The sequence below is a fragment of the Cynocephalus volans genome, chromosome 1 (genome assembly GCF_027409185.1).
Source record: "Cynocephalus volans isolate mCynVol1 chromosome 1, mCynVol1.pri, whole genome shotgun sequence".
Taxonomy (NCBI): Eukaryota; Metazoa; Chordata; class Mammalia; order Dermoptera; family Cynocephalidae; genus Cynocephalus; species Cynocephalus volans.
In genome coordinates, this window is record NC_084460.1 from 130397889 (window position 1) to 130412230 (window position 14342).

Sequence of the window (14342 nt, forward strand, 5' to 3'; positions counted from 1 at the left end):
CCCCATCACCAAAACCTCCCTCCCTACTCCCTCCCCCCTCCCCCCCAACAATGTCCTTTCTGTTTGCTTGTCATATCAACTTCAAATAATTGTGGTTGTTATATCTTCTCCCCCCCCCCCCCGGTTTTTTGTGCGCGCACGCGTGTGTGTGTGTGTGAATTTATATATTAATTTTTAGCTCCCACCAATCAGTGAGAACATGTGGTATTTCTCTTTCTGTGCCTGACTTGTTTCACTTAATATAATTCTCTCAAGGTCCATCCATGTTGTTGCAAATGGCAGTATTTCATTCGTTTTTATAGCTGAGTAGTATTCCATTGTGTAGATGTACCACATTTTCCGTATCCACTCATCTGATGATGGGCATTTGGGCTAGTTCCAACTCTTGGCTATTGTAAAGAGTGCTGCGATAAACATTGGGGAACAGGTATACCTTCGACTTGATGATTTCCATTCCTCTGGGTATATTCCCAACAGTGGGATGGCTGGGTATGACTTTCTAATTCCTTTCACCCAAACTCACCCATAAGCACACTCCTAAACTCCAGGATCATGCACTAAATCAAAAACAAAGGGAATCTTAAGAGTAGGACAAGTAAAGAGTTGGAATAGAGGGTCTCTATATAACACCTTTCCTCTTTACCTGCTGGCATCTAAGCCCTTTTCACTTTTCACTTGCTACTTTAACAAAAACCTCCATTAGTACCCCTCTCATCTGTGTAGCCTGCAAGTTTAGACTGTGATTTGAAATTATGTATTGATCTGCAATAAAATCTAATAACAGCAAGAAAGTTGAATGTTCCATATTGTGTTCCATGAATAGAAACTTAAAGCTGGAAGGAACCGTTAAGGCCTTCTAATCCAAGCCCTTTATTTTACAGATGAGGAAACTGAAGCCCAGAGAGGTGAAGTGAGGTGCCTAAAGCCACACAGCAAGTTAGAGGCACAGCTAGTAACATAGCTCAAGTCTCCTGACTCCCAGTCCAGTGCTCTTCCCATTACTCCACGGGTCCTGTCTCTAAGCTTCCTGACAAATGCTAGAACGGTAAACCTCCCCTAGTATTTTTCCAGACCATGTTAAAACTCTTAAGGGGGGGGAAAGGATGCTTTCTTGGGTAATGTCAGCCATACGTAGCTCAAGCTGTCTAAAGTTCTGGGACAGGGTCTTTTTATGCAGCCAACAGAGTCCAAATGTGGTGCTGTTTGCTTGGCCCATATGCTTTCATGTGTTCCCAGTTAGGCCATTCCTGGAGGGAAAAAAACAAGAATCAGCTTGTTTTAAAACAAGGGACATACTGGACTCCCTCCCATCCCCCTACAGAAAAAAAAAAAAAAAAATCAAGTTATCTTTAACAGATTCTAAAAATGCCTTTTCCCAAATATGCAGTCAGTTCCTTCAAAGGGCCCTTTGTTTATTTTCAGGAAGAAACCCAAGACAGCTGAAAACCAGAAGGCATCTGAGGAGAATGAGATTACTCAGCCGGGTGGATCCAGCGCCAAGCCGGGCCTTCCCTGCCTGAACTTTGAAGCTGTTTTGTCTCCAGACCCAGCCCTCATCCACTCAACACATTCACTGACAAACTCTCACACTCACACCGGGTCATCTGATTGTGAGTACACCAGTAAGGTGATGGTGTCTTCCCAGTGCTTGGAATACTGCTTCTCCCCTGGTTTCTGGTTTCTTTGCATTCGTAGCAAGCCATTTTCATTTTGTCTTCTAAAGTAGCCAAAAGTAATGTGCCACCACTTTGATTCAGCCAACATCTATATATTTTCAGAGCTAGAGAATATTTTAAAGGCAGGTGACTAGCCATGTGGCCTCAGAAGGCTGATTAATTACGTGAATCACATTCTTTTTCATAACATTAACTCAGAAAAAGAAGCTGCATTGCTGCTTTCTTATTATTCTGAATCTAAATAATAGCACTTCCGCTGTTACTAAATCAAGCAACCAAATATGGACCTCCAAAGACCAGCTAGACACAAGGAAACATCCATTCTGAAATTACGTAACACAAGTCAGATTTGCATTAGTTATTGGAGTCTCATGTAGCTTAGCTGAATTTCTGTCTTTCCAGTTTTTAATTTATTTTGAAGTGGTTAAAGGATAGCATAATTTTACAAAAGAAAAGAGAATGGCTTCCAAGAATTCAGAAGACACTCAGACCTCACATAGCCAATAAGAATTCAGGTTAAAAATACTTTTTAATTAAAAAAACTGCCTAAGGGCTAAATTTGGAAATGGGCAGCTTAATGAGATCGTCGCTATTGAAATCACTTCTTTCCTGTTTATTTTTGCCGTCTTCCCACTAATCTGGGAGTCACTTCTTCAAATTATATTTTAAGAAAGTTGATAAATCACGTTTAGAAGATTTTTTTCTGTTTCTGAAACGTAACCCAATACTTTAGAGAGAAACAAACGTGTATTGACAAAGGAATGAAATAACTTTAGGGTCTAGTCTGAAAAACTATTCCTTTTAGTCTTAAGATACACAACTCTTCTCAGCTGATCTCCATAAAAGATGTTTGGCAAAGAACTGACATACTCTTTAGAATGAGTAAGATAAAACCAAGAAAGTTTTATTTCAAAAAAGGACTCCATTTATCCCACCCACAAAGACAAAAATTATTCATTAGGAAATGAGATTCTAAATCTCCTATTATTATTTTTCTGGCAGAATAAATGTAAAATTCTGCAAAGGGGGCAAGAGGGTCTGGGAGATTCCATTTCCTACTTGCTTCAGAATAATAGTCTCTAGCTAGATAAAGGAGAAAGACTTAGGGGCAGGAGGTGGGCTAAACACAGTTCAGCCTACTTATGGTTGGGCTGAGATCACACTCAAAGTATCACTAGAAAATAAAAAGGCAAGTAACGAGACCCAAATCTCTATAGCCCCTGTGATTTGTACATTCAAAGTCACAGCTTCTGTAGAGAAATCTGAGATTCAGAAGCTGGGACTGTTTTCTATGGACCATCGTGTTAGTCATATCCGTGGACCTTCATGCCTGGCAGTCTCCAGCCTAATAGTAATTACAGGAAGAAGTGGAAAATAGCATGGCAGAGTGCCCATAGACATGTGCATGCTTTCCCTACCTACCGGGAAGGTAGCCTGTTCCTGTGGTGAAGGGCCTGGAGCTTCTACATGCAGACCTTCATTGCCTGGCTTTCTGCCACACTTTATAGGGAGGATGACATAGAACGGCCTTAGCCCAGAAATCTCTTGTTACAGCAAATTGAATGTTTTGATGAATAGAGAAAGCATTGGGCTTTATTTGTTGTACTTTACCATAAGCATTCTCTGGCCAGGCCTTGGCATTTACATGAAATATAGTTAAGGAACAGTACAAATATGGTGTACAGTGACCATGAGGAAGCCAGTGGATCTGAGCTCAGTAGGGTATCTGAATACAGTTGGAAGGAGAACAAACTAGGAGGAGAAACCTAATCTCCAGCTGTTTAGAAAGTCATTTTGATTTTGCCATTAAGATGTGTAAGTCTTCTCTGCTCCAACCTGTTGTTTAAATTGATTATACTTTTCTCCAAGTATATTTGGATTGTAGTTTGTCCTGATTTGAGCTTACACTTAGAAGAAAATTGTTTTTAGGAAAGATTCACATAAATCTGTCCATTTGGAGATTGCTTGAAAGAAGACAGGAAAGAGATTTATTTTAAGCTGTTAAAATTTTTGGATGCTCTTCTTGCATTTAAGAGATTTTTTTTTTTTTTTTTTTTTTTTTTTTTTACTTTCAAATGTCATTCTTACTATAGATTAATTTAAAAGCCTAATTCCTTTAAGGTAAAAACTTCTGTTCCTATTTAGAACAGATTTGGGGCATTTAAAAATAGTGCCCTTGACTTGTTAGTCTCTATAACTTCAAAAACATTCCACTAGTGTGTGGTGTTCTAAGCTTTCACAAGTGCCTGAATTTTTATAGCACCTTTTTATTTGTCATGTGTTTAGTAAAATTATTCTTAGTCATGCCTTAATGACCATTTCCTGTCAGGCAGTATGATTCTTCCCAATTTATAGATGAGAAAACTGAGAAAATCAACACCCAGATAGATGAAAGACTTGCTCGTGGTTAACTAACTCATTTGAGTACTGAGGGGGGCTTTATGGATCTGTCCTCATTGTGAGCAGCCGGGATTCTCAGTTACAAGCCCAAAGATGGCGTTTCTGGCTCTAAACAGGCATCTTGAAAATGTGCAACTATTCATATCGGTGACTGAGTTATAAAACACGATGGATAAAAGCATCACCACAAAAGAAAAGTCAACCCTGCGTATGAACTGGTAAGGGTGGGTAAGCCACAGTGTTTTTCCATAGGAAAGACTTAGGCCATGTTTTAAAGCATAGAGGGCAGTTCTGACCCTTAAATTCTCAGCTGGCTATTTAACCTGCTGAGCCACTTCAAATTTGTCAAAAGACCCCAATGATATTCAAAATGGGAAGAAATGTAGTTGAGATCTACTTTCCTTTGTGAGATGATGAGGTTAATATTGCTGCTGAAAAGTGTGCTTCTTTGCAATGCACCCACTAATACAATTTCCTTTTAACAATATTCTCCTATTACCTCCTAGCTTGTCACCTCTTCACTATTTCTAAAAATCTAACAGTAAACAAATTCAGATGATAATAATGGAACGTATGAGTTTTGGAATGCAAAGGGTAAAAAACCCTGGATGTTTGACAGAGCATTTACCCACTAAACAGGCTGAGTATGAGCTGATCCAAGCTCTTCCCTTCAAATGCTTCAACAGGACTAAACCAAGTTAGTAGAGCAGATGAAGCTCTCTATATGAAAAACCTTTCTTGACAACTGTCAAGCTGTAGCACATCACAGTCATATACATGTGATAGACACGACCAGAACTTTTACTTGCATATTTCTTCCATTTTGCTTTCACCCAAATAAGGCTCCTGTTGAAGGGAGAAGTAATTTTCCTCCCTTTGGTTGTCCTCCCTACTTCCAGCCATAGATCCGCCTTTCTGATGCTTTTCTTTTGTTGGAAGCTGATATCTGTGATTAGTTACCTTCCCATGTTTTGCACTGGCCTCATCAGACTGTCTTGTTTTTTGTGTCCTTGCCAAGATGCACTTACACATTAACAGTTTTTATTTATTTTTAATTTAACCTTTACACATTACCGAACTGTTGTGTGGGTGGGTTTAACTTTAGCTTTGTAGGTAGCATGACTCTGCTGTGGCTGAGCACTGTTGAGGAGACTGGTGGACTCTTCCTTTTCTCTCTTCCCTTCTACCTTCATTGGCCTTCCCCCTCCCAACCATTTGTTTCACTTGTCCAAGTCCCCATGATTAAAATTTTTAGTACACTTGGCTCATTTTGAACTTTTAAGCAATTTTTTAGAGAACAAAACAAAGAGGATTTTTATGGCAAACTCCATTAATGCCACATTAAGGCTGACATTTTAATTACCCCAAAGTCAGGAAATGCAAAGTTCAGGTTCCCACAGCAACAGAAACTGTCCCCTTGAGTGCCGGCATCACAGCAAACTCTTTCATTCCCTGATTACACAACGCCAGGCATGGGGACATTGTTTTTATCCACGTATGTGGAAAGGAATACCACTTTTATCCTTTGTTTTTTTCCTGTAACTACAGTTGAGGATACAGGTCTTTAGCTTCCCTCCCAAAACCATCTATATGTATTATCCTGAAACGGAAGACTATTATAGCTCTACATGTGCACACGGACAGAATTAAAGTTGCTGTGGGAACATTAGCTCTGATTTCCGGACTTCCGTGCCAGTCACATTTAAACCATAATGTTGTAATTTTTGGCGTGTAATAAATGTGCATTTCATGTACACAGACAGAAAGAAGCATAAAATGTATTTTAAAGAGCAATTAATTACTAACTTTGTGATTAAAAAACATTTGGTGCATGTTCCTTCCCATTTAGCATCAGCTGCTGGTCTTAGCCAGGCCTAATAGATGACATACTGTGTCTCATCCTGTATCTCAGATGTACTTACTGTATGTTCTTGTTCTTCCAGATAATTAATTCCCTTAGTAAAGCTGTAGGGGGAAAACAAAATGGAAGGAATATCCAAGCATGTAAACAGGGTAAGGGATATTTTGAAGGAAATGATTCATTTCTGCAAATAAACCTCTTAGTGCCTGATAAAGAGCCAGAAATCTGCTAAGTGGGTGTAGACAAAGGTTTCTGGCCACCTTAGAGCATCTGTTCCAGGGCCATAAGAACAACTTGAAAGCAGATTTCCCTGTGAATTCCAGGCATGCCCACTGAAGGAGTGATTTTACTCTGTAAGAACTTTTTAGGCTTAAGGTTTAAAAAGTTATTTTACTCGGTAGCAACTTTTAAGTTTATATTCAAAGAGGAAAGAAAAGTTGTAGGGAATCAGGTAAGATGTGGGCTTTCCCAAAAAACCCCTGACTTACAGAGCAGTGTTTTCTTCCTTTACATTTGAGTCTGTTTGGCCTATTCATGTTAGAGAAGGAAGTGTTTCAAAACAACTGTTTGGACAATTTTGTGAGTGAAAGGTATTAGTAGCTATACTCCATGGTGCAGTGTTCAAAAATGCAAATGCTTGAGTGTATATTCGAAACTGGGTGAGATGAAAATTTTGCTGAAAGGTCGTGTAGCTTAAACTCTCAGGTAAGGCTTTATGAGAGACACGCTCAATGAAGAACCTTTTGCTATTTGTTCATTCTCTTTACTGTCATGTATTCCTTTTCGTTCAGTTTGGTTGCATATGGTATTCAACCTTTAAGAAAGATACTTCAGTTTAACAGAGATCTGATTTGCTTCTGCTTGGGCTGTCTCTATGTGTGAATGTATGTCTATATGAGTGAAAACTGCTCAAGCAAGTTTGAAGGTCTGTTTGGCAAATTTGACTGTGTGTTCAGAAAGTTTCCAATCAGAAAGCTGATTCAGTGTAAAACCTTCCAAAAACTTTCTGAGGCACCTGTTCACATGAAAAGATTGAATTTCTATTGGAGGTGCTCAGAAGGCAGTGTTTATAACTGAAGATCTCTGTTTAGTGTGCCAAAAAATGAAAAACATTTTGGCCCCAACAAACCTCCATAAATGTTCAAAATGTATAATCAAACAAAAGCTTCATTTGGATTCAAATGCATGTATCTCAGCAGATGTGTCTAAACTAACTGGAATCCCACAGGAGCAGCTGAACTGGATTTTGGTATGTCTTGATAACTGAAAGAGTTATTCTTAGACTTTGGAAGGACAAAAATGGTCCATCTGTGAAGAACCGTAATAGAGACATAGCAAAAAACAGCATCCTCTGAAAGAGTTTATTTATGGAATTTAGGACAAGTTGGACAGTCCTGAAACATTTTGGGGTCACATTAATTTGCACAAGAAATATAGCCAAAATGGGATGGAGTAACAATCACAGACAGTTATTATCCTATGGCTTGCTACTAATTTTCTAATAATTTCCATATCAGTTAAGCAGTAAATAGAGCATATTTGGTATAACTAAGTGCTCTCATTGCATCCAAAGTATCCTTCCTTCCTCTTTATTTTACATCCTATAAGGAATTATATATTTATCTTTTTATTGATAACGGCTTAAACTGTTTTTTGTCATTTTGTTAACCAAGTAAACCTCTTAACTGTTAAATGTATATTTTATTTCTTTATGGATAATCTTTCCCTTTTCAAAAAAGTCACCTTTCTGCCTCTGAGTTAATTGATATATAATCTCTTTGGAATTATTTTATTTCCTTTTATGCCATCTTATTTAGAAATTTTAGTGCTTAGTCTAACTAGCACTTAATCCATCAGAAAGCTAGTTGTTTTTTTTTTTTTATATTTGCTCTAATTTTCATAGAGTTTCCAGTTAGTATATTTTGGGATACATTTATTTTTGAAAATCACATTTGATAAAGTTTTATGTCTTGATCTACCTCTTTTTTATGAAATTGACCCCCTTTTTATAACACATGTCCTTTTCCTACAATGCTAATTTAAGTGGGTAACTCCCATGGTCACTTAATGCAGTAATTTCTGGTAGTTACTCTTATTCATTCATGCACTCATTCACTTAGCCATTAATTTAATCATTGGTCCCATGTTATCAAGGTCCTGCTTCTGCACCAAGTCCTCAGCTAGGATTAAGGCTGAAGATAGGAACAAGATATCATCCCTCACTTTAAGAACTCACAGTGTTCCTAAGTACTTTACTAAACACTTTATTAAACCCGTAAAAGGGTAAATACCACCACAGTATTAAAATATTCAACTGTACACAAAATGCTATGGAGCTCCTGAGGAAGGAGCCTGTAAAAGTGGGGAAGACTCCACAGGAAAGATGGCACTAAAGTAGATTATGAAGGAATAGGCATGTGTAACGTAGAAGAGGGCAGGGAATGGCATTCTAAGCAGGTAGAATAGAAGCAAAGCAACAGAAGCACAATAACTACATGGTGTTTTCAGAAAACAGAGCAGTTCAGTTATAATACTGAAACTTTCCTATGCTTTGCATCATTTTAAAAAGAGGACAATTTGTATTTGGGTAACACTGCCTGACATTGTAATTCAGACGGGCCTTTGAGACATTTGCTTTCCAAATAAATAATAAAGCAAGACACCCAGTTATTTTCTAATAGGCAAAAGTGTCCTTTCTTCCATGTAATCAGTAGAAGTAGGAAAGTACTCTGAGGGACCTATTGATAATTTATTGATCAACAAATCTCAAAATAACTTTCCTTATTGAGAAAGATTAATTCCTGGAGCCACAGAGTCACCTGTGTCATGCTGTAACTCTGTCGTTGACTCATGGCCTCCCCAGACTCTAGCAATTCATCTTCTTTTGAAATCCTTCCAGGAACCTTGGCAAATTGGGCCCATTGCTCATTGCCTCAAGTTATACCATGCCATATTGCTCTCCCAAACATTGCATGAGCATGCTTATGATTGTGCACATGTAATTGTTAGGACCAACTGCTGAATTTCTGGGCTCCATTCTTCATCTTGCCATTTCATCTCTTTCTGGAGTACATCTTCAATTCTTATCTGCAGCTCTGAGTGACAATTTCATATGTGCTTCCTCTGCTCATGCCAAATTTCATTATATAAAATTAGTGCTCGGGCCTACCCTGTGGCTCACTCGGTAGAGTGCAGCGCGGGGAGCACAGCGGCGCTCCTGCCGCGGGTTCGGATCCTATATAGGGATGGCCGGTGCGCTCACTGGCTGAGCGCGGTGCGGACGACACCAAGCCAAGGGTTGCAATCCCCTTACTGGTCACAAAAAAAAAAAAATTAGTGCTTCTCCATATCCGTCAAAGACTCTCACATCCTGACTATAAAAAAAAAAAAAGCCCACATGCACTAGTGCCCTTGGAGATGAATCATTTAGGACCAATTGAGAGCATGCATGAAGATTCTTTAAGGAATTCCTTATTTTAAAGACATTTTAAGTCAGATCCTTCCACCAGTCACCCCACACTAGGTACTATAGTCAAACCCCTTATTACCTCATCAGGAGAATAAGCACTTTTTGCTTTCTTTTTTGATTTTCTTCTGTTTCTACATTCCTCGTTCTCTCTAAGGAATATGTACCAGTTTGAACTTACCAGCTCTGAAAGAGATTAAAGGTTACCTCATCCAAACCCATTATTGTACAAATGAGGAAACTAAGGCCCAAAGAGGGCAAGTGTCACACCAAAAGATTCCCAGCATAGTGCGTGACAAAGCCAAAAACAGAACCCTGCTCTTCCTCCCACAATATATGCTACATGTTATTGAGTCTGTTTCTGAGAGAACTTAGGTTTTCTGAACAAAAAGGAGTCAGGGCTATTCATCCATCATTTTACTGGTTTCAATGTGAGGACCACAGGCTAGATATTGTACAGGATGCAGTTTTATAAACTGGAACCGTTTGCTCAGATACCTGGAGGCTCATAGAGAAGATCAGATACATTCACAAACAACTGCCCTGCAGAGTGGTTAAAGATACATCTCCATATACTCAGACCCACCAGAGCATCAATTCACTCACTTGGCAAGTATGTATAGAGCACATCTTATGTGCCTGCACTACGCCAAGTTCTGTGGGGGCACAAAGGTGGAGACAAGCAGACCCGTCAACCAGAATCTTAAAGTTTAGTACATATCCTCATGTCACCATTATCTTAAGTAGAATTTAGAACCTTTGTAAAATACATTATAATCTAGTTGACAGTAACATCTAGTTTAGTTTATCAGAGAAGTTTGCATTTGAACTCTTTTGAAAGGTGAATAGAATTTCTTAAGAGAAAAAAGGAAAATAGAACCTTGGGGAATATTTACATTAAGTGATAAGAAAAAGAATGACGAACCATAGAGGAGGAAGAGAAAAGAGGGTCTGAGAGATAGGAGAAAAACCGGGATAGTATATCAGGAGGGGTAGGGTCAGCAGTGTGAGGTGCTGCACACACCAAGGAGGGAAAGAACTAGGAAAAGATCACTTTGTGTTTTGGGATTGGCAGCTTCCTGGTGGCTGTCAAGAAAGCAGAATCAGATGTGTCACACACACACACAAAAAACCACAATAAAGAGGGGTTCTGAAGCAAACAGTGGATGAATGGGAAAGCAACAATTACAAACTACTTTTTAAAGAAGTTTAATGGTTTAAAAAAGAATAATAAATGGGTAACTCAATGATAGGTTTTGAACATAACCAGTGCCATTGTAGGCAAGGCCAAGCACAAAATGGCCACCAGCCCCCACCCCCTTTTCCTTAGGAGAAGCCTCTTGACTTCTGTGAAATAGAAACGCTTTTGGCTTCCTCATAGGCACAGTTATCCACCCCGGTTGCATCAGCATCAGCCAGCTCTGGTGCCCTACAGCCTGTATAGGCTCTCCCACCCGACGCCTGGTACTGCTCTCCACCTTGAGGGCAGCCCGGCAGATTCTTTTCCTTCAATAAAGCTTGATCAGTAGCCGGCATTTCGGCTCACTTTCTTTCACTCAAAAGTGGGGTAATGAATATTTTTATGATACAGGAGTCCCAGACCCTTTTATAGACTGAGAAATAAAAAACAGTGTTAAGGGAGACTCTGCAATTAAATAGGCAAGGTGAGAAGGAATTAGTTCTCCCACCTCACAGGTCAATTGGGATGATAAGTATATGTAAAAGAAATTTGAAGGCACTACCCAAGACCAATGAATCAGTAACTAATATTTTACTAGTTCTTTCTCTGCTTCTTTCCAACATGGCTTTCTCTTCCTTTTGGCTAATAAAGCTAATGTTTTGCTGGAATTGTTACATGTCTTCTATGAGTATCTTCACAAATATTCACTCATTTACTTACCCTCAGTAATCTCTGAACATTAAGCAGAGGGAGGGTATCATATACTTTGAGAATTTAAATTTTCAAACAATTATCTCAAAGAATAATCTTTTCTAAGATGACACATTCCGTGAACTTCTTCCATGGGAGGCCTAATTCAGGTAGCTTTGTAGTTACTAATAACAAACCTATGTGTTATGCTCATGTCTTCCTTCATTGTCATGAGATATCTTCAAGTTCATTATTTGTGGGTTTCTTTATAACTGTTTGTTTAGACTGTGTTGCTTTATGTAATGGTTAAAAACATTCCAAGGCCACTGCCACTGGACACACAGTATCTGATATTACTTCTTCTTCTTGATAGAACCAACCAAATCAAATGTTACTTTTGCTATTAAATTACCTGTAAAACTAAATGAGGAAATTATTTTATCACTACTGGAAATTATATAAACAACCACATGGAAGAATTTTGAACATGAGTCTTTATAGTTTCACAAGGCAGAATGAATTCATAGTTGTCAAAACTGACCTTGAGTTTTTCCTTTCCTTTCCAATTCTACAAAAGAGTTTCCCCCTACTCATTTATCCTCAATAATTTTACCTTGGTTCATGTTATCAGTTTATACCAAGATCTCATGTACGATAAACCAGAGCATACAGAATTTCTTAAAGAGAGTTTGGTGTAGCACATAAAATTCTACACAAAGAATTTCAAGAAGCAATAACTAAATTAACTTTGTCATTCATTTTTTGCTGTAATCACTCCCTTTCCTGTATAATCACTTATTGTCTCTTTGCCCCATATCTTAACCAGGTATTTGGATATAAAGGAGATAATGGATGAAAGGTGCATGTAAATTTGAGCTACAAAGCATAACTCTGTCTCATGGAAAAGACACATGCAAATTCTGAACATAAATCCTCAGAAGTTAACTCCAGGGAAAAGGATGCCTGACATTTCCTCAGGGCAATACTGTAGGTCTTTGCATGTAGGCCTGGGTGTTTTTTCCAATTTTGAGGAAACCCTCAGAAATCTAGCCTATTCCATTTTATTCCTGACCTAAAGGTTCCAGAGGGGTGACTGGATCTTGGAACTCCTGAAGTGGCCTAAGTTATGCTGGGTTGACATGCTGAGAGGCACTCTCAAGCAGGTTTGGTTTCCTTGGGCAGTGATACAGTCAAAGGATACCTTCACTACCCCACAGCCTTGCTCCAGAGGAGTTCTTGGCCTGCAGGCCTTAGACCACTGGTACCATGACTAGGCCTCCCTCTCAGAGTCTATGAACCTTCTGAGAAGACGTGCACACACATATTCATGCCTGTGTGTGTGTTATTCTGGGATACAGCTTTAGAATTTTCATTAAATTGAGGTCAGAGAACTAAAAGAAGGAAAAGAGCCACTTCCCCAGGACATATCCTAACCAGAACCTGTATCCTCAAACCTGGCCTCCTAGAATGAACTAAAAATCCAGGAGGAGAGGTCTAGTGTGAATATCCAAATACAGAATGATTCCTGATGCCTCCTCAGGTCCTCCAGTATGCCTGCAGGACATGGGCAGTATGAGAATAGACTGCTAAAGCCATTTCTGGAACATGTTCATAATGGACTAAGATTTGGACCATGTGTTGTTCAGGAAATGTTTTCTCACTCCCATGGTCTAGTTACTTGCTCTTTTAAAAATGAACTTCAGCCTATTAATGCATTTTATATGCCTGTAATCAACCTCCCTATGCTTCCATGTGCTCACATACATAAGGATAAAAATAGTATCTATCTCATAGGATTATTATAAGGATTAGATAGAATGCTGAAGTAAAACCCCTAAAACAACACCAGATAAACAGCCAAAATCAGTGAATTTGAGCATTAGCTACAGTTTAAGTATTTAAAATTATTAAGTGAATATGGACTGAAATTGATACAAAATAAATGACGGTTGTAGCAAGTGCCCCACCTATCCCTCTGAGAATGACAAAGACTCAGAAGCCCTAGTTCTGCAGGAGGAGAGCATGTGTGGAACAGTTACTCTCTTCACTTCAGGAAAGGCCAGTGTCCTCTTCTTGTCCCTTTTTGGATTCAGGCCTGGGTAGACTTGAAAGCCTCTCCACTGTCTTTTTGTCTCCTTTTATTCCCCCATTTGTCTTTTCTTCTTTCTCTTTCTAAAAATGAAAGAGGACTAATATTTAGTAAGCTTCCACTCCATCAAATGCATTATCTTATATCATTCTTACAAAACACCCCATTTTACAGATAAGGAAACTGGGGCTGAAAGAAGTTAAAAAAAAAAACCTTTCTGAATGTTTTCTTCTTGGTATATGGAAGGTTTAGAGAATTATTAATATTATAGTATTATAGTATTAACCTATTAATTTCTTCTTGTCCTCAAATGCACTCTAATCAGTAAGAGATTTTCACATTTTAGGGACTGGATTTGAGTGCTATTTTACCTCAGAATATCTTGTAGAGTCTGTACATGCCCCTATGTGCACCCTTAGGTGTCCTTTCACTGTAGCCACCTTCCAGCCCAAATACTCAAAGAGGGCAAAACATCAGGTCCTTAAAATGGGCAAATTGCTGTGCTGCCTCATCAGAGAGCCTTTTCCAAAGAGAAATACAACTAAAGAAATGCATCTTTTATCTTTTTGAAAAGCAGTCTGCCTGATGGCTTCATAGTATTTAGAAATAATTCAAAATAGAGGTAAAGTTAGAAGAGTAAATGTGTTTCACTGTAGAGGAGGATTACTCTTAATCACCTGTCTCTCTTACCTTCCCCCATTCTGAAGCAGTTTGCACTAGTTGAAAAAATATATATAATCTTAAGAAATTCTGTAAAACTTGGTAGCTCATTGTACCTAGTGAGCCTTCCCTGTTCAATGGTGCCCACAGTTTCTGGTAATGCATAGAGATAATTTTGGACATTTGCTTCTCTTATCTCTTGAGTTCTTTTGCTGCTGAGTATAGAATTCTAGAAATACATGAGTATGAACTCAATCTACAAGTCTCCTAGTAATAGTTGCAGATCAAAAGCCAAGCTAGATGGTGCACAAGTCTGTATA

The 14342-nt window shown here is 38.7% G+C and overlaps 1 protein-coding gene across 1 annotated transcript in view; it reads left to right on the plus strand.

The window, feature by feature from the left end:
* The first annotated feature begins 903 nt into the window (after nt 1-903).
* The window catches only part of ZBTB20 (zinc finger and BTB domain containing 20), a 39458-nt gene continuing 26019 nt past the window's right edge, over nt 904-14342 (plus strand). Inside the window, exons 1-2 of the mRNA XM_063103032.1 lie at nt 904-1045; nt 1423-1610. Coding sequence (XP_062959102.1) covers nt 1035-1045; nt 1423-1610 — 199 coding nt within the window. The 5' untranslated portion in view covers nt 904-1034. The remainder of the gene's footprint in view (nt 1046-1422; nt 1611-14342) is intronic.